A 22609-nucleotide genomic window follows, 5' to 3' on the forward strand; every position below is an offset into this window, starting at 1 on the left:
CCATGGGTCTCGAACTCTCGAACCATGAGATCATGATCTGAAATCAAGAGTCAGATGCCTTGACTGAGCCACTTAAGCACCCCTTGCTGCTATATTTCATGATAACTGATTAGATATTAACCATTTTTTACCCAATCCAGTAGTTTGTCCAAAACACTAGTTAGAATAATTAGTAAAATGCAGATCATTTTTGAAGTATTGTGGTAAATTCTTCAGTTTCAGTACTTTAGCAAAGATGAGCTTTCTGTTTTAGATCACTAGCTCTCTAAGTTACTGCCCCTTAGACTAAGCCTTTACAGCATTCTGAAGAAGAGTGTTAAATGAAATGTATTTGCATTCTAGGTCAACATCCCATGGTAATTGCTTTAGTCAAACAGAACAGATATGAGGGTCCTTAGGGGATCATATCTGTCTTCAAATTTAGTTTTTAGCAGGATGCTCTCAAATGATATTTCAGGTTAATCTGTGGTAAGCTTACTGGTTATATCTGTGTATACTTTTGATTTTAGTTGAAGGCGTGGACGGATATTATAAATAGGGCGGAAATTATAAATTGGTGGAAATTAAAGCCTATGCTCTAGAAATAGAGTCTTGGGTTCAGATCCTAGTTCACTTTAATTATCTATGTGACTGTGGTTGAAGTTACTGCTTTTTAAGCCTCACATTTCTCCTCTTGTAAATTGGGCTGGGGGGGTGGGGGGAGGTGGTATTACTAGCAACAGCAACAACTGCTTAATACAGCAAGCATACAAAAGATTGTTGCATAATAATTTTCCATGCAACTTGGAAAAGAGAGGTTGGGTTACTTATAAGGTGCTCACAGCTCTCTTACTACCTTAGGTATATTTCAGAGCTCCTGCCCCCTCCCCCCTTTTTAAACTTTGGCAAGAATCCTTCAGCCATAGTGTTTAATTATTTTTGTTATTGTGAGGGCTTACTTTTTTTATAGGTAGTTTAAATCCCTCATGCTATTATGAAGGTTGTATTTCTACATAGAGTCTTTAGTCTCTTGGTAGCCAACTCCTACCTCTTCTCCGGAACAAATTTCTTTCTCTGAAGATTTCATCAAATCTTATTTCTTAACCATGTATCATTTTTTACTACTTTTCTGAACCCACCTATAGCAGATGCTTGAAAGCTCTTGTGCTGATGGGGCCTGTGTAGTTGAGCGCATGTGATTTAGGTTGTGGGGTGGAACCCAGAGGTTTATTGAGTTGAAGGTTACACAGATCTTCTATGCAGAGCTTTTGTTGCTGAGAAACAGCAACTCCTGATTTCTCTTAACTGGCATTTCTCTTGGGAGAATCTTAAGATTCAAAAATCATTACGGAACCTTTTAAGCTTTTCACCAAACGTCTAAAAATGCTTGCTTCCCTTCAGGTAGTGTTGAGATAATGACAAGGTCTTGTGGAATTATGTAATTAGCAATAAATTCTTTATAAGAATAGTCTTTCTGCCATTAAGACCGTGTCTTGTGAGGTAGCTTTGTTTTTTGTTGTTTTGCTATTCCTTATATGTAAGGTGGTTTTTTTTCTCATTATTTTTAGTGACAAAACACAAAGGTACTGAGAAAAGAGAGTCCCCTTCACCAGCACCTAAGCCTAGAAAAGTAGAGTTATCTGAATCGGGTAAGTTTTCGTGTGTTTTTTTGTTTGAGCCGAATTATATTTTTTGCACATTTGGTCAGCCCCTCTGGTTAAAGATTAATTATAGAATATGACTTAGTGGTTAAGAGCTATGGTTCTGAAGTCAGACCAACCTGGGTTGAATCCCCAGCTTCACTACTTAACTACTTTTTTTTTTTAATTTTATTTTTTTACATTTATTTATTTTTTGAGAGATATAGAGAGAAAGAGCACAAGTTGGGGAGGGGCAGAGAGAGAAGGAGACACAGAGTCCGAAGCAGGCTCCAGGCTCTGAGCTGTCAGCACAGAGCCTGACATGGGTCTTGAACTCACAAACCGTGAGATCATGACCTGAGCCGAAGTCGGAGGCTTAACCCACAGAGCCACCCAGGTGCCCCACTACTTAACTACTTTTTTTGTTTAATTACTTAATTTATTTGAGTCTCATTTCTTAAATCTGAAATGCAGGTAACAGTACCATCCTTTAGGCTTTTGACAATTAACTGAAATAATGCTTATAAAGTTCTTAGTGCTTAACTTGACCTATAGTAAATAAGTTTATTTTTATTATATTTAGTGAACATAGTTTAAAGTCAGCTTTTTATTTATTTTTACTTATTTGTTTGTATTTTTAATGTTTATTTTTGAGAGAGAGAGAGAGAGAGAGAGAGTGAGTGGGGGAGGGACAGAGATGGGGAGACACAGAATTCGAAGCAGTCTCCAGGCTCTGAGCTGTCAGCACAAAGCCAGACAGGCTCGAACCCACAGGCCATGAGATCATGACCTGAGCCAAAGTTGGATGTTCAACCACCCAGGCACCCCTAAAGTCAGCATTTTAAATTGGGATTTTAAGCTTTTTGTGGTTGTTGTTAAAAAGTGTGTGTGTGTGTGTGTGTGTGTGTGTGTGTGTGTGTGTGTGTGTGTGGTTGTATTGCTTGACCCAATCGGATAAAAGTTTAAGAGACCATTTTCCATTTCAAGTATGTTACGTGTTCTGTATGTGTAACTAAAGAAACACTTTTCTAAATGCATCCATCTTTCAGAAGAAGATAAAGGTGGCAAAATGGCTGCAGCAGATTCTGTGCAGCAGAGACGTCAGTACAGACGACAGAACCAGCAGTCTTCATCTGGTATGGACATGGATTCATCTGTTTTCTACCTGTATTTCCTGATGAAAACTACTTAAAATATAAATATCCATCAGTGTAGTGAGTGTACTTAGGAAAAATACGTGCTTACATGGAAATCTCTTTAAGGGGAGGAAGTATTAGTTTTTGGTTTTTAGTTTTCAGTCTTAAAGTTTAATTTTCTTTTAAGTTGTTATGAACATAGTAGATCTTTATAGTACAAAAGTAAAAACAGAGGTATAAAATTTGGGAAAGTAGATTTTTTTTTAATGTTTTTAAACATTTTTATTTATTTTTGAGAGATAGAGACAGAGCATGAGCAAGGAAGGGGCAGAGAGAGAGGGAGACACAGAATTCAAAGCAGGCTTCAGGCTTTAAGCTGTCAGCACAGAGCCCAATGTGGGGCTCATACCCACAAACTGTAAGATCATGACCTGAGCTGAAGTCAGATGCTTGACCAACTGAGCCACCCAGGTGCCCAGGAAAAGTGGATTTCTTTTCCCAATCTCTAGTGTTACTCCTTAAAGCTTTTTTTTTTTTTAATGTTTGTTTATTTTTGAGAGAGAGAGTACGCCTGCATGCTGCGTAAATGGGGCAGAGACAGGGCCAACAGAGGATCCAAAGTAGGCTCTACGTTGTCAGCACAGAGGGTGAGGCAGGGCTCGAACCCATGAACCTCGAGATCACGACCTGAGCTGAAATTAAGAGTCAGACGCTCAACTGACTGAGCCACCCAGGTGCCCCTCCCTAAAGTCTTCGTTCAGAAATTTTCTGTGCCACGTATGCGGATCTGTGGTTTTAATTGGCAAAAAACGGGCACCTGGGTGGCTCAATCGGTTAAGCGACCCAACTTCGGCTCAGGTCATGATCTCACAGTTTGGGGGTTCAAGCCCCACATCAGCTCTGGGCTGACAGGTCAGAGCCCGGAGCCTGCTTTGGATTCTGTGTCTCCCTCTCTCTCTCTGCCCCTCCCCCACTCACACTCTGTCTCTCTTCAAAAATAAACATTTAAAAAAATAGGCAAAAAACAAAACAACAAAAAAATTACGTAAGCTCAAACTTTAGATTATGTTGTCTCCCTTTTTAACTTAATAGAGATATTTTTCCCTGTTCATAGATCTAATTTTTTAAATCACCAAAACTTTTTTTATTATAATAACATACTATGATTTATTGAGTCAGTCACCTACTTAGAGATTTAGGTTGTTTCTGGGTTTTTCTGTGTGTATTTTGTAAATAATTGAGTAAATAATATTTGTTATTTAATTAATAAAAATTAATTATATTAGCTCAGTGGGTCTTTGTGACCAAGTCTAGATGTGCTATTTTTGCTTTTCAATTATAAGATAGAGACAAAAACACCCCACAGCAGCATTGGGTCTGTTAAAAGCCATAGAGCTTTTGCAGTTCCTTTAACATGAAGTTAATCATAGAAAGGTTTTAAAATGCATGTAGGTCTTGGGTGTTTTTTGGTGCTTGGGACTTTACTTTAAATGTAAGTTTTGAGGGGCACCTGGGTGGCGCAGTCGGTTAAGCGTCCGACTTCAGCCAGGTCACGATCTCGCGGTCCGGGAGTTCGAGCCCCGCGTCGGGCTCTGGGCTGATGGCTCAGAGCCTGGAGCCTGTTTCCGATTCTGTGTCTCCCTCTCTCTCTGCCCCTCCCCTGTTCATGCTCTGTCTCTCTCTGTCCCAAAAATAAATAAACGTTGAAAAAAAATTTTAAATAAATGTAAGTTTTGATATTTGGGAATAATTGTTATTTTAAGTTCAGGAAACCCTGTGCAAACAGTTGGAAGTTTTTCTCTTTGCAGTCTTGGACGTTTGCTACCAGGCCTGTAAGGAAAGGCTTGTTACATACATTTTTTTTTGTTTGTATGATAAGTGCTAGGGATGTGGAAATAAGTTCTTCAGACCCTAAGATGACTTTCAGTAGCTTTAAAAGTGCCTTAAAAAAAATTTTTTTTTTTTTAAATAAGTGCTCAGGGCACCTGGGTGGCTCAGTTGGTTAAGTATCCAACATCAGCTCAGGTCATGATCTCACAGTTCATGGGTTCGAGCCCCGTGTCAGGTTCTGTGCTGACAACTCAGAGCCTGGAGCCTGCTTCAGATTCTGTGTCTCCCTCTCTCTCTGCCCCTCCCCCACTCACACTATGTCTCTCTCTCTCAAAAATGAATAAACATTAAAAATTAAAAATAAGTGCTTAAAGTAAAAGAATCAAGTAATTGCTTGAAGTGCTTTTTTTAATGTTTGTTAATTTTGAGAGAGCACAAAGAGTGGGGGAGAGGGAGAGAGAGAATCCCAAGCAGAGAGATCCCCGATGGCAGGACTTGAACTCACAAACCATGAGATCATGACCTGAGCCAAAATCAAGAATCAGATGCTCAACTGACTGAGCCACCCAGGTGCCCCACTTGAAATGCTTTTTAAGCTTAGTTATTTGGCAGATCACTAGATTCTTAAGGGACGCTTATGTCTTGTTGGAGTGTGCTATGGGAATGATTTATATAATTGTATAATAATATATGTTTATGCTTGGCTTTCAAGTCATTGACCATATACTGATAGTAACCTTTGTTTAGAACTGATGGCTTACATACGTGCTCGCTATATTAGGGACTTAACTTGCTAATTTGGACACTCCTATCTACTTAGATTCAGAAAATGTGGGCAGACTCTTAAGCATAGGTGTAATGTGGTTTTTTCTTTATTGTGTAATTATAGATTCTGGCTCCTCTTCTTCCTCAGAAGATGAGCGACCCAAAAGGTCCCATGTGAAGAATGGTGAGGTAGGCAGGCGGCGGAGACATTCCCCTTCCCGGAGTGCCTCTCCATCACCTCGAAAGCGCCAGAAAGAGACTTCCCCTCGGTAATGTCTTTTCTTCAGTAGTCTTCACTGGTGTTCTGTGTAGTTGTGATGAAACTTCGTAACTTATGGGATGGGCTACAGGTTTATTTTAGAAATTGGTTAATTCCTTCATTTCAAGGGCTCCTAGAAGGAGGTGGTCAGATTTGGGAGGTTTTGGAATTTTTCTTTGCTTTATTTGGTGGTTACCACTAGTAATGAGGTGTTAAGTTTTGTACCACCATGTCATATGTCTGCATGACTAGATCAGTTAAATCATAGCATTAACTTCTGAATATCTTTGAACATGTAAAAAAAAAAATGAATCTTCATTAGTGATACTTAACTCCATTGAAGTAAATAATTTGGTGAATGGAATTCTTGACCTTTGTTTTTCTCCACTGCTCTCAGGATGCAAATGGGAAAGCGATGGCAATCGCCAATGACTAAAAGGTTGGTTAGACGCTACTTTGTAAATTAGGGTTACATGTCAAAGTTTTAGTGACTTAATTTGCTGTTTAGGTAACCTGATGCCATTCCTAGGTATACAGTGGGTATGGTTGTGGAGAAGTTCCTCAGATGTTTAAGTTTATTAAAAGTATATTTCTTTACATGTCAAATTAATGATAGACTTCCACAGTGTTCATTTTAGAGTACCATTTGAGCTTAGATTTTTGCGCAATTACAGTACTTGGATATTTTCCAAGAGATAGGATAATAATAATTGCTCCTTAGATTTAGTGGGGAGGGACTTTGTGATGACTTTAGGGTAGACAAGAAAAATTTGGGAAAGACTAGAAAGACTAAAGATGAAAGTGAGGCTCTGGCTCTGTTGAGTGTTTCCCACAGTAGGAAAATAGGTTGCATATTTTTTTTTTTTTTCCACGTTTATTTATTTTTGGGACAGAGAGAGACAGAGCATGAACGGGGGAGGGGCAGAGAGAGAGGGAGACACAGAATCGGAAACAGGCTCCAGGCTCTGAGCCATCAGCCCAGAGAATAGGTTGCATATTTTTATTGAACCTTTTTGATCAGGTATCTGTGGGGTTGTAAAACGTAACATTTTAGAGCTTAATAAATAGAAATAGAAATCTCTAATTGTAGCTTATCCCATTAAGTGAGAAAAAGAAAACAGGCCCAGAAGTGGTAAAATGAGTTTGTTAGGGTAGTAAGTAAAGTGACAAAGCCAGATCTTCGACCTGTGCTATTGGCATTATACCATTATACTGTCTTCACTGGTCTTCTGCTTGGGGGGAAGGGGGGTCTTAGCTGCCACTGAATTTCTGAGTATCTTTCCTGAAATGATCACATTGTCCTATTTATGGCTCACTTTTTGAAACTGTTTTGTTTTAGGTAGTCTCAATTAGTAAGAGTTCTCTTGGAAAGATTCTTTGGAACTAGTCAGCAATGTTTGCGATGGAACAAAGTAGTGTATTTGTGCTGCAGAATACTTGACAATAAAAAATAAAAAACCTTTAAGAGAAAGATAAACTTAGATGCTAAGGTATTCTGTTTCCAGCCATAATTACCCCTGACTTCTGTGAAAAGTCTAGTACAGCAGCTAAAAAGTTGCTTTACAAAATCAGGTTAGTGGTAAGATTTCTTTTTTCCACCTGTTCGGGAACTACTTTCTATATTAGAAAGCAATTTCTCCACAACACTGATGTTCATTATCCTGCTCCAGGGTGTTTTGGTTTTCCTCTTTAAAAAGGCCTCGAGTTTTAATGATGTTAGAAATTGGCTATCAGGTGTCCAGGATTTAAAGATGGAGGAAGAATTCTTTGGAATCATGCTTCAGTATTTATTCTGTTTATTTTTAAGATTTTATTTTTTTAAGTAATCTCTACACTCAACACGGGGCTTGATCGCAACCCCTTGATCAAGAGTCACACGCTCCACTGACTGAGCCAGCCAGGCATCTCAGTAGTTACTGTATTTTTAAGAGGGGACATACAGCCTGGTTGTTTTTTTTTATTATTTCCTATGTTAAGTTTAAATTTTGACAAAGTAACATTTTCCATGTTTGAAACACGTGTCTCTGGGAGTGTCTCTGGGATCGAACACTCCTCAACTTAAAGGATAACGAGGTACATTGATCATAGTATTAAGAGGTTGGCATCACATCTCTATTTCTTGTCTTCATTGCCAGCATGGCTAGTGAAGTGAGGTTGTTCTGAGAGCAGGCTGGCCCCTTCTGATAAAACCTGTCTTCCTGCATACTTGAGGGTTAGTGACATCACATATTGAGACTTACTGAAACCGGTTCTCACGCGATTTGAGGGCACACTTTCCTACTCAATTTCTGCACGCAGTTGAAAGCTTAGCTTGGCATCATTCAGAGTAACACTAGAAAATGCTTAGCTTTCTGTTGTTAGAGTAAGCGGATGAAATCTATTAAGGATTCAGAATTTCGAATAATACAGTGAACAAGCTTGACCAAATCTTGGAAATATATTAAACCTGGCATTTATGTCATTTTTTTTTCTTTTTTTTTTTTTAGCATATACGGAAAAATTGAAATAGATTGATCTCAAAGAAATCAGCTTTTTGTTTTAACTCTTAAAATGTGTGCCTTACCAGCTCAGGTAGAACTCTGTAGCCTTCGGATCATAGAGCCGTGTGGTGTCAAGACTCCAGTCTTAAGCGATTATTAGATTTTTCTGGCATTCCTTAAGTTATGCTAGTTTGGTTATGGTGTTATTTGTTCTTTTTGGTTATTTTCCTACATAGAAACAGGACATTGAAGGTCCTCACTGGAAGGGACCTTTTGGTTCCTCTGAGCCTTTCATTTTACAAGTGAAGATGAGGCACAAAATAAATATCTCAGGCCATTAGTGTATCATAATAGATTCTAATCTGAGTCCCAATTTTTTAATGAGAGTTTCTGGTTAGATTTAAAGAGAAGTTACATAATCAACAGTAATAGCCTCTTAGGTTATTATATTTACTGATAACATTGGGAGTTCTTTATATCACTTCATTTTCTAAGTTTGCACCTGTAAACTTTTCTTTCTTCTTTTTAAGTTAAAACCCAAATGTCTTCTCCTATTTGAAATCTTGCTTACCTGTTGAATCAGTACTGTGGTCATCTTGTCTCCCCAGGTCCTGTAATTCTCAGGTTAACCCCGCTAGTAAAGTGGTTTCTCCTTTACTGTATTTTCGTATAATTAGTAGTTCAGTATCTACATTTCATTTCATCCAAAGCTTTTCTGTCTAGATAGATTGCCTTTTGTAGTTTATTATAAATCTGTTCCAAGTGAAGTCTTAGTCCCCACGAGGCATAAACAAATAGAAATTGAAAATTAAATTGTGAAAATAAAATTTAAATGAATTTCAGAATTTTTTCTGTTCTGTTAGTAACAGAGCACTCTTTAGTTTTAAAGGGAGATCAAGACTAGTAAACTGTAGAAAATATTTCCAGATTCACAGGAAACCTCAGTCCTATGCTGGGCAAGAAGTTGAAAACTACATTATGTGATTATGGCAAACTGGCTTGGTGTATATTTTAATATAAATCTGGGGAGATTGCTATGAGTTAGTCCAGTTGATACAATTTTATTTTTCATGTGTGCATTTGTGTTTGTTAAGTGTGTAACAGCTCAGAATTAAGGTTCCTAAGATTGTGTTTCAACCACACTGCTCCCAATGATAGCTTTAGTGCTCAATTTTTAATCCTTTGTTTTTGAGATAGTGTTTTTAGTTAATAGTAAGCCAACTCTTGAATAGTGGAAATACATTTTTAAAAATCGAGAACTTGGAACAGTGACATATAGATCTGGGGCCATAAGTCCCCAAATTTAAAATTTCTGAGTTAGAACATTGAACTTTACTGGGTTTTAAAGCAGTTGTTCTGTTTCTGATAAGGAAACAATCACCTAGAGAGCCTTTTTAGCACATACTGGCTAGACCATACGTAGTCTGGGCCTGGTGAGCACAGACTCAGATTAGTCTCCTAGGTAACTGATGTGCATTCCAATGCTTTCAGGCAGTGTTTTCGAACTTTTTTTTACCCTGTGTCATGTTGAGAATTTCTATATCATGACCCAGACTCTGCATATGTATATACTGAAACAAAAATTTTACAAAACAAAATTTACCGTTAACAAGTAAAATTATGATTTTCTAAAATGCTGGTTCTCAGACAGAGCCTTGCTAATGATCCTGTTTAGTATGAAAAACATTGCTCTGAGGGATAGAGGAACAGTTGACTGCACTTTTGGTTAACAATGATTAAAACTATATCATCTGGATCACTTAATTGTAAATGCTGCTGACTCCAAATAACTTGTAATTTTTTTTTTTTTTTTTTTTAGTGGTAGACGGAGGAGGACCCCCTCCCCACCACCCACCAGAAGGCGCCGTTCTCCTTCTCCTGCCCCTCCTCCTCGAAGGCGCAGGTCTCCCACACCGCCACCTCGACGAAGGTATTTTATCGGATTTGCTAGTTGTAGCTGATGGGAACAACTTAACTTTTTTTTTTTTTTAATGTTTATTTTTGAGAAAGAGAGACAGACTACAAGCAGGGGAGGGGCAGAGAGAGGGAGACACAGAATCGGAAGTAGGCTCCAGGCTCCGAGCTGTCAGCACAGAGCCTGACGCAGGGCTCAAATGAGCCATGACATCATGACCTGAGCTAAAGTCAGATGCTTACGTGACTGAGCCACCCAGGCGCCCCTAAAATGGTTATATTTTAAGGTGTGTGAATCACATGTCAACAAAGATGTTAAATTAAAAGGTGAAGTCACTCTATTTAGTGATTATAAAGGGAAAAATACTAAGTTTACAGTGCGGAATTCTGTCAGATACCTCCTTAAGTAAGGATTCAAAGTTAGCAGTAACACATAGTGGTATTATATAATTCCCAGATACCTCTGTAGCAGCCTTACCAATTCTACAGAACCTCAGTCAAATTTATTAGGATATATCAGACAAACCCAATTGAAGGATATTCTACAAGATAACCGACTAGTACTCTTTAAAAACACCAGTCACGTAAGACAGGAATAGTTATGTATTGGCAGAAACTAAGGACGCATGATAACTAAGTATAATGTAGAATTCTGATTTTTAGAACCTGGAACAGAAAAGAGGCATTAGTGGGAAACTGTGGAGTTGTATTTTAGTTAATACCAAGTTAGTGCTAGGATTAATTTCATAATTTGGATAATTTTTTTGTGGTTACGTGAGCTGTTAAGTGGCAACTCTCCATTATTTTTGTAACTCTTCCATAAATCAAAATGGTTTCAAAATAAAGGGGGGAAAAGATTTGTAATGATATTACTCAAATACGTTACCAAGCAATATGAGTGCCCATTATATGCCAGGTAAAGTGCTGTAGGTGTTTTATATACTTCATCTCTAGTCCTTGAGGTGAACTTGCTTGGTAGGTGGTATTGTTCCCATTTTTCAGGTGAGGAAATGGAGGTTCCCATTACCATGTTGAACAAAAAGTGGTCTATTGTAAAGCTGAAGATATTTTTAGCTCAAGGTCTGAACATTTCAGGAGCAAATTAGGCAGTTGGAACTGAATGTTCTATTCAGGTCTAATTTTTAAAGAGGCATGTGAGGATTATGTAGGAAATAAGCACTAAGAGGAAGTCCAGCTTGGACTTCCTCAGCGGAAGCATTGTTCTAGTAGGTAGACTTACAGTGAAAAGTGGTTTTTGAGACATAAAATGCAAGTCTGTCCTTGGCAGGGTGGGGTGGGTGTAGAGATATCTTTTAAAACTTGTGCAAGTGAACTCTTGTTATTAATACTAAGTCTAAATGCTAGCTCAAGAGAGCACCACATAGAAGAGCTCTTTAAAGTATAGATTTCCTGGGGCTCCTAGGTGGCTCAGTCGGTTGGGCGGCTGACTTTGGCTCAGGTCATGTTCTCACAGCTCGTGAGTTCAAGCCCCGCGTCGGGCTCTGTGCTGACAGCTCAGAGCCTGGATCCTGCTTCGGATCGTGTGTCTCCGCCCTCTGCCCCCCCCCTCCCCCCCCCCCGCGCGCGCACTGCGCGCTCTCTCTCTCTCTCCCTCTCTTAAAAATAAGTAAACACTAAAAAAATAAAATAAAATAAAGTACAGATATCCTAAGTTGCCCATAGTAGAGTCCTGCTAATGTATTTGGCTAGCTATTGCATGATGATAAGGATGTTCAGTTTATGCAAGATTCTCTTCTCAAAAAAACATTCAGATTCCATATGGATTACGTTAAATGACATAATAAACTTTAATTCTAAAAACTTCAGATTTCTCCATTAAGCAGAATGTCCTCTTTTATAGTCATCTAGGATAAACCCACTAAGTGATTTCTTTTCCTTTATTTTTTTTATTTTTTTTTTTTAAATTTTTTTTTTTTTTTTTTACGTTTATTTATTTTTGGGACAGAGAGAGACAGAGCATGAACGGGCGAGGGGCAGAGAGAGAGGGAGACACAGAATCAGAAACAGGCTCCAGGCTCTGAGCCATCAGCCCAGAGCCCGACGCGGGGCTCGAACTCACGGACCGCGAGATCGTGACCTGGCTGAAGTCGGACGCTTAACCGACTGCGCCACCCAGGCGCCCCGATTTCTTTTCCTTTAAATGAGGATAAAGGCATAGTGTTTCCAATTAAATATTTTTTAAATTAATTAATTTTTAACTAATTCCAATTTTTAATTGGAAACACTTTCTACCTGGTGCTAACTACAGTGGCGCCATAACTGCTGGTTAGTTTTCTGTGCATCCTGTTGCCTTATTCTACTGGACCTTCTGACTTAATGGTGTATTTTTCCTAGGACTCCTTCTCCTCCCCCCCGGCGCCGCTCACCTTCCCCAAGAAGATACTCTCCTCCAATACAGAGGAGATACTCTCCTTCTCCGCCTCCAAAGAGAAGAACGGCTTCTCCACCTCCCCCTCCTAAACGTAGGGCATCGCCATCTCCACCACCAAAGCGCCGGGTCTCCCATTCTCCACCTCCCAAACAAAGAAGCTCCCCGGTCACCAAGAGACGTTCGCCTTCGTTATCATCAAAGCATAGGAAAGGGTCTTCCCCGAGCCGATCTACCCGGGAGCCCCGGTCACCACAACCAAACAAACGGCATTCGCCCTCACCACGGCCTCGAGCTCCTCAGACCTCCTCAAGTCCTCCACCTGTTCGAAGAGGAGCATCATCATCACCCCAAAGAAGGCAGTCCCCATCTCCAAGTACTAGGCCCATTAGGAGAGTCTCCAGGACTCCGGAACCCAAAAAGACAAAGAAGTAAAAATATTTTATGCTTTTTTTGGTTGGGAACACTAATTTGCATAGCCTTTTATGTTTGGAAGCCTTTTTTCCCTTTACTGAGAAATTACAGAAAATAAGCTGGTGGGAATACAGGCTTGTGAGGCAGGTTAAAGGTACTATTTGCAGATTTGTTTTCTGTTTTCAGGATAGTTCCTTTTGGCACACACTAAATGCCATAGGATTTTGCTTGGTTGTTAGGGGTTGTCTGGTTTATTGAGGGATGTGTGTTTCCAAAACTGAACTCTGAAGTAATGCATAGAACATTTCTTGCAGGGCTATGTATGACTGATAAAAGCAGTCTTGCTTACAAGGAATTGGGCATTCTTAATTTCATATAGGAAGTATTAACAATGGATAGAGGATTATGGGACTTAAACTATTCTCCAGGAGACTTAGATGATACGTGTTAGTAGAATCAGCTGGCAAACTAAGTACTCTAAAATATTTAAAAGTGTGTGACTTGGTTATATAATGGAAGTGGGTTATTTTCTCTTGGGAAAGACCTTTGTTCTTGGATATTAAATGTTTTGTTCTTCCCCTCTATTTCTAGGGCTGCCTCACCAAGCCCTCAGTCTGTAAGGAGGGTTTCATCCTCCCGATCTGTCTCAGGATCTCCTGAGCCGGCAGTTAAAAAACCCCCAGCACCTCAGTCTCCTGTCCAGTCTCAGTCACCCTCTACCAACTGGTCACCAGCGGTACCGGTCAAAAAGGCTAAAAGCCCGACACCAAGCCCATCTCCGGCAAGGGTATGTGTCTGCCCTGTTTTATCTTTACAATTTTATGTGGTCACTTGGAAGCAGAGACAGTTTTTTTTTTTGTTTTTTGTGGCTCAGAGCAGCAGCATTTTCTTTAGTTCAGATGGACTTCAAGGAAGCACAGATTAAGTGGTGGTGGTTGCATCATAGTCCATGCTTAATATTCTAGCCACCCACTAATTGACATTATGTCTAATACTGTTAAATTGTGTAACCTTGGTGGTTAAAATTGGACTGTATTTCTGCTTTTCGACACATTTGGGGACTCTTAAGATCACAGAATCAGTAAAACTTTCAAAATTAGATCGTGTGTGTTAGTATGGCTCCTTTGTCATAAAGGAAAAAATTCTAATGTTAACAGTGGTTATATGTTAGAAAGAGAAACGATGAGTAATCTTAATTTTTCTTTACATGTAGTGCTCTTCTTTTTTCTTCAATAGGAAATACATTTACTTCTTTAACAAAAAATGAGTCGTAAAGCCTGAGAATTACTGGCTGAAGTGGGAAACAGCTGACCCTTGAGCAACGTGGGGCAGGGCCACTTCTCTGTGGAGTCTTTTTGATCAGTACAGAACAGCACTGTGCATGTGTTTCCTCTTCCTTATGCTTTTCTTAATATTGACTTTTCTCTAGTTTACTGTATTGTAAGAATACAGTATATGTTTAACATACAAAATACGTGTTAATCAACTTACCAATAAGGCGTCTGGTCTACATAGGCTGTTAGTAGTTAAGTTTGGGGACGGGGAGTCCAAAGTTACTGCAGATTTTCAAAACTATGTGGGGGATTTACATCTCTTATCCCCCACATTGTTCAAGGGTCAACCGTATGCATTGACAAGCACGCTACCTCCATTCTGGAGATACGAGAAGTCATACGGTGGCTAGAGACCTGGCATTCATACAAGCGTATGTTTAGAATAATAGCTGTATTTCTTCAAATCCTGCTACCTTTTGGGCTCTTATTGTGGATGGTTTACAGATATACCCATTTGATTCTTCTAACAGCTTTATCAGGGATTGCTGAACCAACTTTAGGTTGACAAAAGGGGCTCAGAAAAAGGGGATTTGTCTGAGGTCAGATGATTAACAGGTTCGGGAGCCAGAATTCACCTCAGACCCAGTTGAGTTCAGAGACATCTTTTCCTTTGCACGTGCTGCTTTTCCTTACATCTGGAGGTGTCCCCGGATCCTGGAGCCCTGACTTGCAGCTTGTGGCTTGGAGACCTGGTGTAATGTGAAGTTAGTTGGGGAAAATCATATAGAATCCGTTCCTTCGGGGTCCATTCTGACTCTTAAAATCCACGAAGAGCATCTTTGCTTTCATTGTGGTTCTCCTCTCCAGAAATCGTTTTCTTGGTAGGAATTGGCCTCGGGCTTTTCCACTCCCTGAGGCCTTAAGAAATCCTGGGATTTGTCCATTTAGTTATTATCTTGAAGGAATAAAATGTTAAGTTGGCCAAAATTTTAGGTTGATTTTATTTTTGTTACTTTTCTGGATTTTTAGAACTCAGACCCAGAAGGAGGTGGAAAGAAAAAGAAGAAAAAGAAGGACAAGAAACACAAAAAGGATAAGAAGCACAAGAAGCACAAAAAACACAAGAAGGAAAAGGCCGTGGCTGCAGCCGCTGCGGCTGCTGTAACCCCTGCAGCCATTGCTGCTCCCACAACCACATCAGCACAGGAGGAACCAGAAGCGGAGCCCGAGCCTAAGAAGGTGTGTATGGATGTTGTCTTGCCGTTTATACAGATGGCCAGATATTTGATTTTGAGAGAGGGCACAAGTGGGCGAGGGATGGAGAAGCGGGGCTCAAGCTCACGAACCGTGAGATCACGACCTGAGCCGAAGTCAGATGCTTAACTGACTGAGCCACCCAGGCATCCTAACTAATTTTTTATAGTAATTGACTCCTCGGCTGTTAGCTGTCTTCTGGTCTATTCCTTGATGATCTACCAAGAACAGGAATTTGCCAAGACTAAGGAAAAGAGTATGAATGGCTACCAAAAGCTTAATGTGTATTTAAAAAATAACTTTAAGGTATAATTAACATGCCATCTACTCATTGACAGTGCGTGATTCAGAAGCACCTGGTTGGCTTAGTTGGTAGAGTATGCAACTCTTGATCTTGAGGGTCGTGAGTTTGACCCCCACGTTGTGGGTGGAGATTACTTAAAAATAACGCTTTTAACATTTTTTTAGTTTAGTTTTGAGAGGGAGAGCGCGAGCAGGGGAGGGACAGAGAAGGGGGAAGAGAGGATGCAAAGTGGGTTCTGTGCCAACAGCAGCAAACCCGATGCGGGGCTTGAACTCACCACGAGACTGTGACCCGAGCAGAAGTTAGATGCTCAACCGACTGACCCACCCTGGCGCCCCAAAAATAAAACTAAAAAAAAAAGAAACTATATGATTCAGGGGTTTTTAGTGTATTCAGAGTTGTGCAGCTGCTGCCACGATGTGGCTCTGCCCTGCACCCCACACCTTTTCGCCAGTTTCTCAAGACTCACCAGTGTGACTCTTCTGGTTTTAGGAGACCGAAAGCGAGCCCGAAGACAACCTCGATGACTTAGAAAAGCACCTGCGTGAAAAGGCGCTGAGGTCGATGCGGAAGGCTCAAGTGTCCCCACAGTCTTAGGTGGGAATGTGTGTTACGATGTACATTTTATTTGGTTTGTACGCAATTCAATTTCAAAATTGCTAAAATGTGTTTGAGCTTTAGACTATAACATTTGTTGTAATAATTGCTAGGTTGAAGTTCACCATGTAAAAAAAAAAGGGCATGGATTTACATTGCAAAAGGTGTCCACAGTGTATTAGTGACATTCTTTCATTGACAGCTGACATAAATTTCATTTAGAGTGAAATATTTTAAGCCAAAAAAAATCCCCTTTTTAAAAAAGGGGGTTTCAATATTGTTGGCATTCTTATGGTTTCTTTAAAGGCCTTGGCTATTCCCAGAGGTTTTCCTTTCTTTTCGGTTTTTTGTTTTTTTCCCCTTTATTTTTTCTCATTTGAGTCTTAGCACCCATTTAAGTTATGATGCTTCCAACCTTGTATGGTTTGCAAGCTAGCCCAGAAATAAGACCACTGTTGAACTACCACAAAAGTATAAATGAACATTTCGATGCCACAATCTTTCCTGTTGCCTGTGGAGTCTCTGCTGAAATGAATCCAGATTCGAGCTCTAGGATGAGACGGAAAATGAAAGCATGTTGTTTGCCAGGACACTGTGGGTTTATATGGATGTGTAACAAGTTGATTTGGAACACTGGAATTTCATTCTATTCTGTTGTGTTTTTTTTGTAAAGGCAATTAACTAGTCCCAGGAAGGATCCTTCAGTTCTATAAAAGTTTGTTTTATGAAATGTCACGGCTCCATTCATAATTTTGTCTTGTTCTTCCAACTGGTATATACAACTTTCAGAGCTCTCTCATATTTGGAAGGCTGGAAGGGCCCAGACTTTGAAATAGTGTCTTGTTTTCACTGTTTTTGTTTTGTTTTTTTGTTTTTTTTTTTTTAAACTAAAGCTATATAAAGCTTGTGGATTAAACAGAATAAATTTCTAAATTTAAAAACGTTTGCCACTCACTTTTACTTAATCGTCTCAATACTGTGGGAACCCACCTTTTTTAAAAAAATGTTACAGTTAAGCCTATATTTTTACCCTCTTGGCACCTTTGACACAGTAAAGATTGAGCAAGGAAAGTAAAAGGTGGTGAAATTATTCTGCCGTCTTTATTTTAATTCATGTGGTACATGCTATAAAGGGCGAGTGTATGGTAATATATAATGGACAGGGCAGAGTCGACTCGGCACCTCAAGCAGAGCAGTATCTATGTATATGCCTACACGTAGAAAATGCCTACACATCTTAACTTCAGGAAACTTCGGTGGGATGGTTTTTACCTGAAGGACATGGTCATAAAGGGGCTGTTTTTACCGTGGGTTTTTAGAGTAATTTGTAAAAAGGCAGAAGCTCAGTTAATGAAGCTGCTTCTGTAGTGAACTAGAATCTATGATCGATAACAGAATCTTATGTGTGTGCTGTAACTTAAGTCTAAGCATCTTTCACGTGACTTCCTTTCGATTTTACAATTCTGTTATTTAAGGAAAGCGCAGAATGTGCAGTTTCTAAAATGGTCGTTGATGACTTAATCCCTTCCAGTGTGAGCTAACCAGTGAGCATCACTGGGTACTTGGACCTATCTAGCCAGTCATTCATTCGGTCGGTCCATTTATTTACTTTTCCCGTTCATTCAGTATGCCTTCATTCTCCACTTGAGATTGCTCGGTAGGGTTAGCAGTAGCCTCCATTCTGCCAAACTGCACGATCGGTTCTTGATCCTTTACTGGCCCTTGGCTGGATTTGGCTCAGTCGCTCATGCCTCCTTTGAAACACTGCACTTGGGTGCTAGGAGATGCCACTGGTTTCAACCCTAGTTTCCCTCCTGTCTCATTAGTTGGTCCTTTTATATCTAATGGCTTCTTTCAAACATAACGTGATGGAAGTTTGTCTTAGTCCTTGGTGGATTTCCCTACATTTAATTCCTCATCCCTTGACTTTAAATGTCCTCTTTCTGTTAGTTTGTCGGTTACTTTCTAGTCTGAACTTCCCCCTCACCTAGACCCTGTCCAGCCACCTACTGGTTACCTCGCTTCGGGGGTCTAAAAGAGATAACGTATCCAAAGTAGAGTATTTTTGATGCCGCCCTCTGGTCTTCTCCCCATCTTCTTCTTTCGGTCCACGTCGACTTCATTTACTCAGAGTTGGAGTGAGTACTGTTAGGAGCAGTGTCGTCTACGCTCCAGTACTTAGGCACAGAGGCCATCCCGTTCCCAAGTCCTAAGTCAGATCACAGTACTGCTCAAAACCCTCTGATAGCTTCCTGCCCCTGAGGAAAATCCACATTTTTTACTGTGGCCTCCCAGACCTGACACACCGGGTTGAGTCTGCTTTGGCAACCTCCTTCATCCTTCAGTCTCGCGCCGAACCTGCTACCTTGCTCTCCCTGTGACCCATCAAAGTTGGTTGCTCTTTCAGGACCTTCACACCCACTGTTCCTTCATCCTGGGAGACACTGCTCCTGACCTTGTGGCTTATTTCCTTCCTTGGCTGTCCTCAGACAGTCTTCCTGAACTCCCCTTCTTTGTCTTCATATATAGCAATTATTAGTACCTGAAACGATTGTGTTTTTGGTCCCTAGGAACTCTGGTCTTGTTCGTGACCGTGTTCCCAGTGCCTGCTACACAGTAGAAGCACAAATGTTTGACAAATGGATGAATGCATTTAACTGACTTGTCTCTGCACTTGCCAGGTGCAACTAGGGTTTGAGGTAAAGAAAATGAAAAGACCGCGATTGCTGCCACCAAGGAGTATTTGCCCGCTGGGGCTGTAACCATGCAGACACTTCGTAGTGGACAGAACGTCATACAGACTCTGGTAGACCAAGGTTTCTACCGTAGCCTTCTGTGTAACCTCCATCAAGTGGTACTTGACCTAAGTCCTGCCATTTCCTCTTCTATAAGGGGAGTAATGGTGGAATCCACCTCAGAGTGGTTTCAGGGTTTTTTTTAATGTGTTAGTTGATAACGTATAATCCACTGATAGCACAAAGAAAGGTTCCCAAGTTTTTAGCTAAGGACATGGATCCATTTTAGTAATGCAAATTTTAGTTTACACGTCTACAAAAGATTTTAACCAATCACCGCCCTATTCAATGCAATTTTCTTCCTTTTTGTTGTAACTCAGCCTAAAATTTCCTATTTTAAAGTGTACAACTCATTGGTATTTAGTATATTCAAGAGGTTGTGCAACTACCACCACTGTCTATTCCAGAACATTTTCATTGTCCTAAAAAGAAACCTGCTGCCCAGTAGCATTCACTTCTCATTCTCTTGACAGTCCCCTCAGCCCCAGCCCCTGACAACTACTTCCCGTCTGTAGATCCATCTATTCTGGACATTTCATTGGAATCACACAAGATGTGGCCTTTTGTATCTGGCTTCTTTCATTTAGCATAATGTTTTTTTTTTTTTTTTTTTTTTTTTTCAACGTTTATTTATTTTTGGGACAGAGAGAGACAGAGCATGAACGGGGGAGGGGCAGAGAGAGAGGGAAACACAGAATCGGAAACAGGCTCCAGGCTCTGAGCCATCAGCCCAGAGCCTGACGCGGGGCTCGAACTCACGGACCGCGAGATCGTGACCTGGCTGAAGTCGGACGCTTAACCGACTGCGCCATAGCATAATGTTTTAAGGTTCAACCATGGTGGTACTTTTTTTTTTCTTTAAGTTTATTTATTTCGAGAGAGCGAGAACTCCAAGCAGGCTTTTATTGTCAGTACGCAGAGCCAGACGCAGGGCTCGATTCCACAAACCGTGAGATCATGACCCAAATCAAGAGTCGGACGTTCAATCGACTGAGCCACCCAGGCACCCCAGGACTTCGTTTCTTTAATTCCCAAATAGTATTCCCTTATGTGGTTATATCATGTTTTGTTTGTCCCTCCATCAGCTGGACATTTGGGCTGTTTCCACTTTCAGGCTATTAAGAATAAAGGTGCTAAGAACATTTGCATGTAAGTTTTTATGTGGACATGTTTTCTCTTGGGTATATACACCTAGGAGTGGAATTGCTGGGTCATACTGTAACTTAACTTCTTTAGAAACTGCTAGACCTTCCCAAAGCAGCTCACCATCTTACATTCCTACCGGGAGTGTATAAGGGTTCTAATTTTTCCGCATTCTTACCAGCACTTGTTATGTATCAATTTATTATCACCAGCCTAGTTGGTGTCACTGTGGTTTGATTTGCATTTCCCTGATGGCTGGTGATGTTGAGCATCTCTTCATTTGTCGATACACCATAGCACTCTTTTAAGCTGGTTTGTATCTACATGAAGATTTTTCTGAAATTTCTGGAGGTTGGATCCAGGTCTCTCAGGGTCTGTAGAGGAGAGCTAATAATTCATTTGTAAAGTGCTTTGACATGTGCTCATACTCCCTGCACAGGTTGGGGCTAAATAAAAATTAGTTCCCTTCTTATAAAGAAGATCAGAAGACTCAGACAGTGTGACTTGCTTAAGGTGAGGGGTAGATGCAGGTCTAGTTAATATTGTCCTTCCTCTGGCGCCTGGGTGGTTCAGCTGGTGAGGCATCCAACTCTTGATTTCAGCTCAGGTCATGATCTCACGGTTTGTGGGTTCAAGTTCCATGTCGGGCTCCGCACTGGCAGTGCAGAGCCTGCTTGGGACTCTCCCCCTCTGTCTCTGCCCCTCCCCTGCTCTCTCTCGCTCTTGCTCTCGCTCTCTCTCTCTCTCTCTCTCTCTCAAAATAAATTAAAAACAAAGTACTGTCCCGGGGCACCTGGGTGGCTCAGTCGGTTGGGCGTCCGACTTCACCTTGGGTCATGACCTCACAGTCTGAGTTCGAGCCCCGCGTAGGGCTGTGTGCTGACAGCTCAGAGCCTGGAGCCTGCTTCACATTCTGTGTCTCCCTCTCTCCCTGCGCCTCCCCTGCTCATGCTCTGTTTCTCTCTGTCTCAAATAAAGACACTAAAAAAAAATACTGTCCCTCCTACCATCTGATAAAGAACCCAGTCTTTTTCTCAGGTCTGTCTAGTATATCATAAAAGGTTTTTGCCAAGATCCCCTTTTATTTCGGGTGTATCAGGGGAGGGGCAGCCAGCATGCTCCCAAGATCCCGGAGAGTGGCAGCATCCGTGCAGAGGGCTGTGGACTCTGCTAACCAGAGGAAGCAGTCATAATCTCTTCGGGTAGGAGCTACTTTAAGGAAGTGTTTTGGAGTCTGCACGTTGAGAGCCAGTAGGGGATTATAATTTTACGATTACTGGATCACAACCAGCATTAAAGGAAAAAAAGTGAAATAGTAAATTTGGCTGTGAATTGTAGCAGGCTAAGTATCGTTTCATGACGTGTATTCCCACGCGCACATGTGTAAGTGGGCTACTATGTAAAATGTAGTCTAATTCATAGTCAAAGTGGAAAGCCACTGCCGCACGCGCCGATCATCTGGTCCACCGGTGTTTAAACTGCCCTGCAGCACCCTAAGTGTGTGGGGGGGGGGTTACGGTTCAGATTTTCTGTGTAAACCGGGGCTGCTGGTCGTACCTACCTTTGTGGAAGGACAGAGAGATGATAAAGGTAAGCCTTGCAGGTGCTTGACTCTGATACGTAGGTATCTAGGTACATACAAACACGTATTTTTCTCTTTCAACTTTGGGCTTTTCCTGTAGTGTTCTGTCTGAATAAAGGGATCTGCAACCAAACACCGTGTGAAAACCACCCATCTAGCCTAGCCCGTGTCTTCTACAGAAAAAGTACAAAGAGGAACAGACTGCCCCAAGGCCCCACACATCATAGTAAATAATACTCCCCCAGGTACTTTCCCACTTCATCGCCCTGCCTCGGCTGGGGGCTGTGAATGGCACCCAACCTTACGCTGTGGTGGGAGGAAGCAGACCCACTGAGATCTGCCAAGTGCCTCGGGAGCAGGGGTGAAGCAGCTTTCCGTGGGTATCGGTAATATGGAAGGAGAAACCCCATCTAGACACATGCAAGTTGGTGGACCCGAGAGTCCGACATCTGTTCTTTCAAGATCCTCCCTAGTGCACAACCAGGCAGGGACCCTTCTGGCATTTTAAGCACAGAGGCTTTGGCCTACGCAGCCAACATGACCAATGAGGGGTAATAAGTCTAAGTGGGCTCAGCCCCACCAGGAGGGAGAAGCCCACCCAGACTGGCAGGATCTACCCAAGCAGCCAGGGTTTGCTGAGCACCTGGCAGGTGCTCAAGGCCGGTTCGGGGCTCCTATCCTGTGATCGCCCGCTTCAATTCTCTTGTTTTTCTCTTGCCATTCTCTGGAATGTTCTCTCCTAATGTCCAAATCCTTTTTGGACTTAGGAATGTATATAAGATGATATTTTCTAATTATAAGGAAAATCTATGCTGACTTTCAGAGAATTTGGGAAACAAAAATATAGAGAAAAA

At 41.1% G+C, this 22609-nt stretch overlaps 1 protein-coding gene and 1 long non-coding RNA gene across 7 annotated transcripts in view; both read left to right on the forward strand.

The window, feature by feature from the left end:
* SRRM1 (serine and arginine repetitive matrix 1) overlaps positions 1-17177 on the forward strand; it is a 32160-nt gene extending 14983 nt beyond the window's left edge. For 2 of the 6 annotated variants that reach the window (XM_030324534.1, XM_030324538.1), the window contains 9 exons: positions 1548-1628; positions 2669-2755; positions 5475-5619; positions 6007-6048; positions 9909-10019; positions 12359-12823; positions 13398-13593; positions 15110-15319; positions 16131-17177. In XM_030324534.1, the coding sequence (XP_030180394.1) occupies positions 1548-1628; positions 2669-2755; positions 5475-5619; positions 6007-6048; positions 9909-10019; positions 12359-12823; positions 13398-13593; positions 15110-15319; positions 16131-16235 (1442 nt within the window). In that variant the 3' untranslated portion in view covers positions 16236-17177. The remainder of the gene's footprint in view (positions 1-1547; positions 1629-2668; positions 2756-5474; positions 5620-6006; positions 6049-9908; positions 10020-12358; positions 12824-13397; positions 13594-15109; positions 15320-16130) is intronic. The other 4 variants (XM_030324536.2, XM_032594218.1, XM_030324535.1 and 1 more) reach the window with 3 other exon arrangements.
* Positions 6055-7147, forward strand: LOC115520299. The gene is made up of 2 exons (XR_003970754.1): positions 6055-6455; positions 6599-7147. It is a non-coding gene; the product is annotated as an uncharacterized LOC115520299 (long non-coding RNA).
* Positions 17178-22609: the final 5432 nt, after the last annotated feature.

The sequence above is a fragment of the Lynx canadensis genome, chromosome C1 (genome assembly GCF_007474595.2).
Source record: "Lynx canadensis isolate LIC74 chromosome C1, mLynCan4.pri.v2, whole genome shotgun sequence".
NCBI classification, from domain to species: Eukaryota; Metazoa; Chordata; class Mammalia; order Carnivora; family Felidae; genus Lynx; species Lynx canadensis.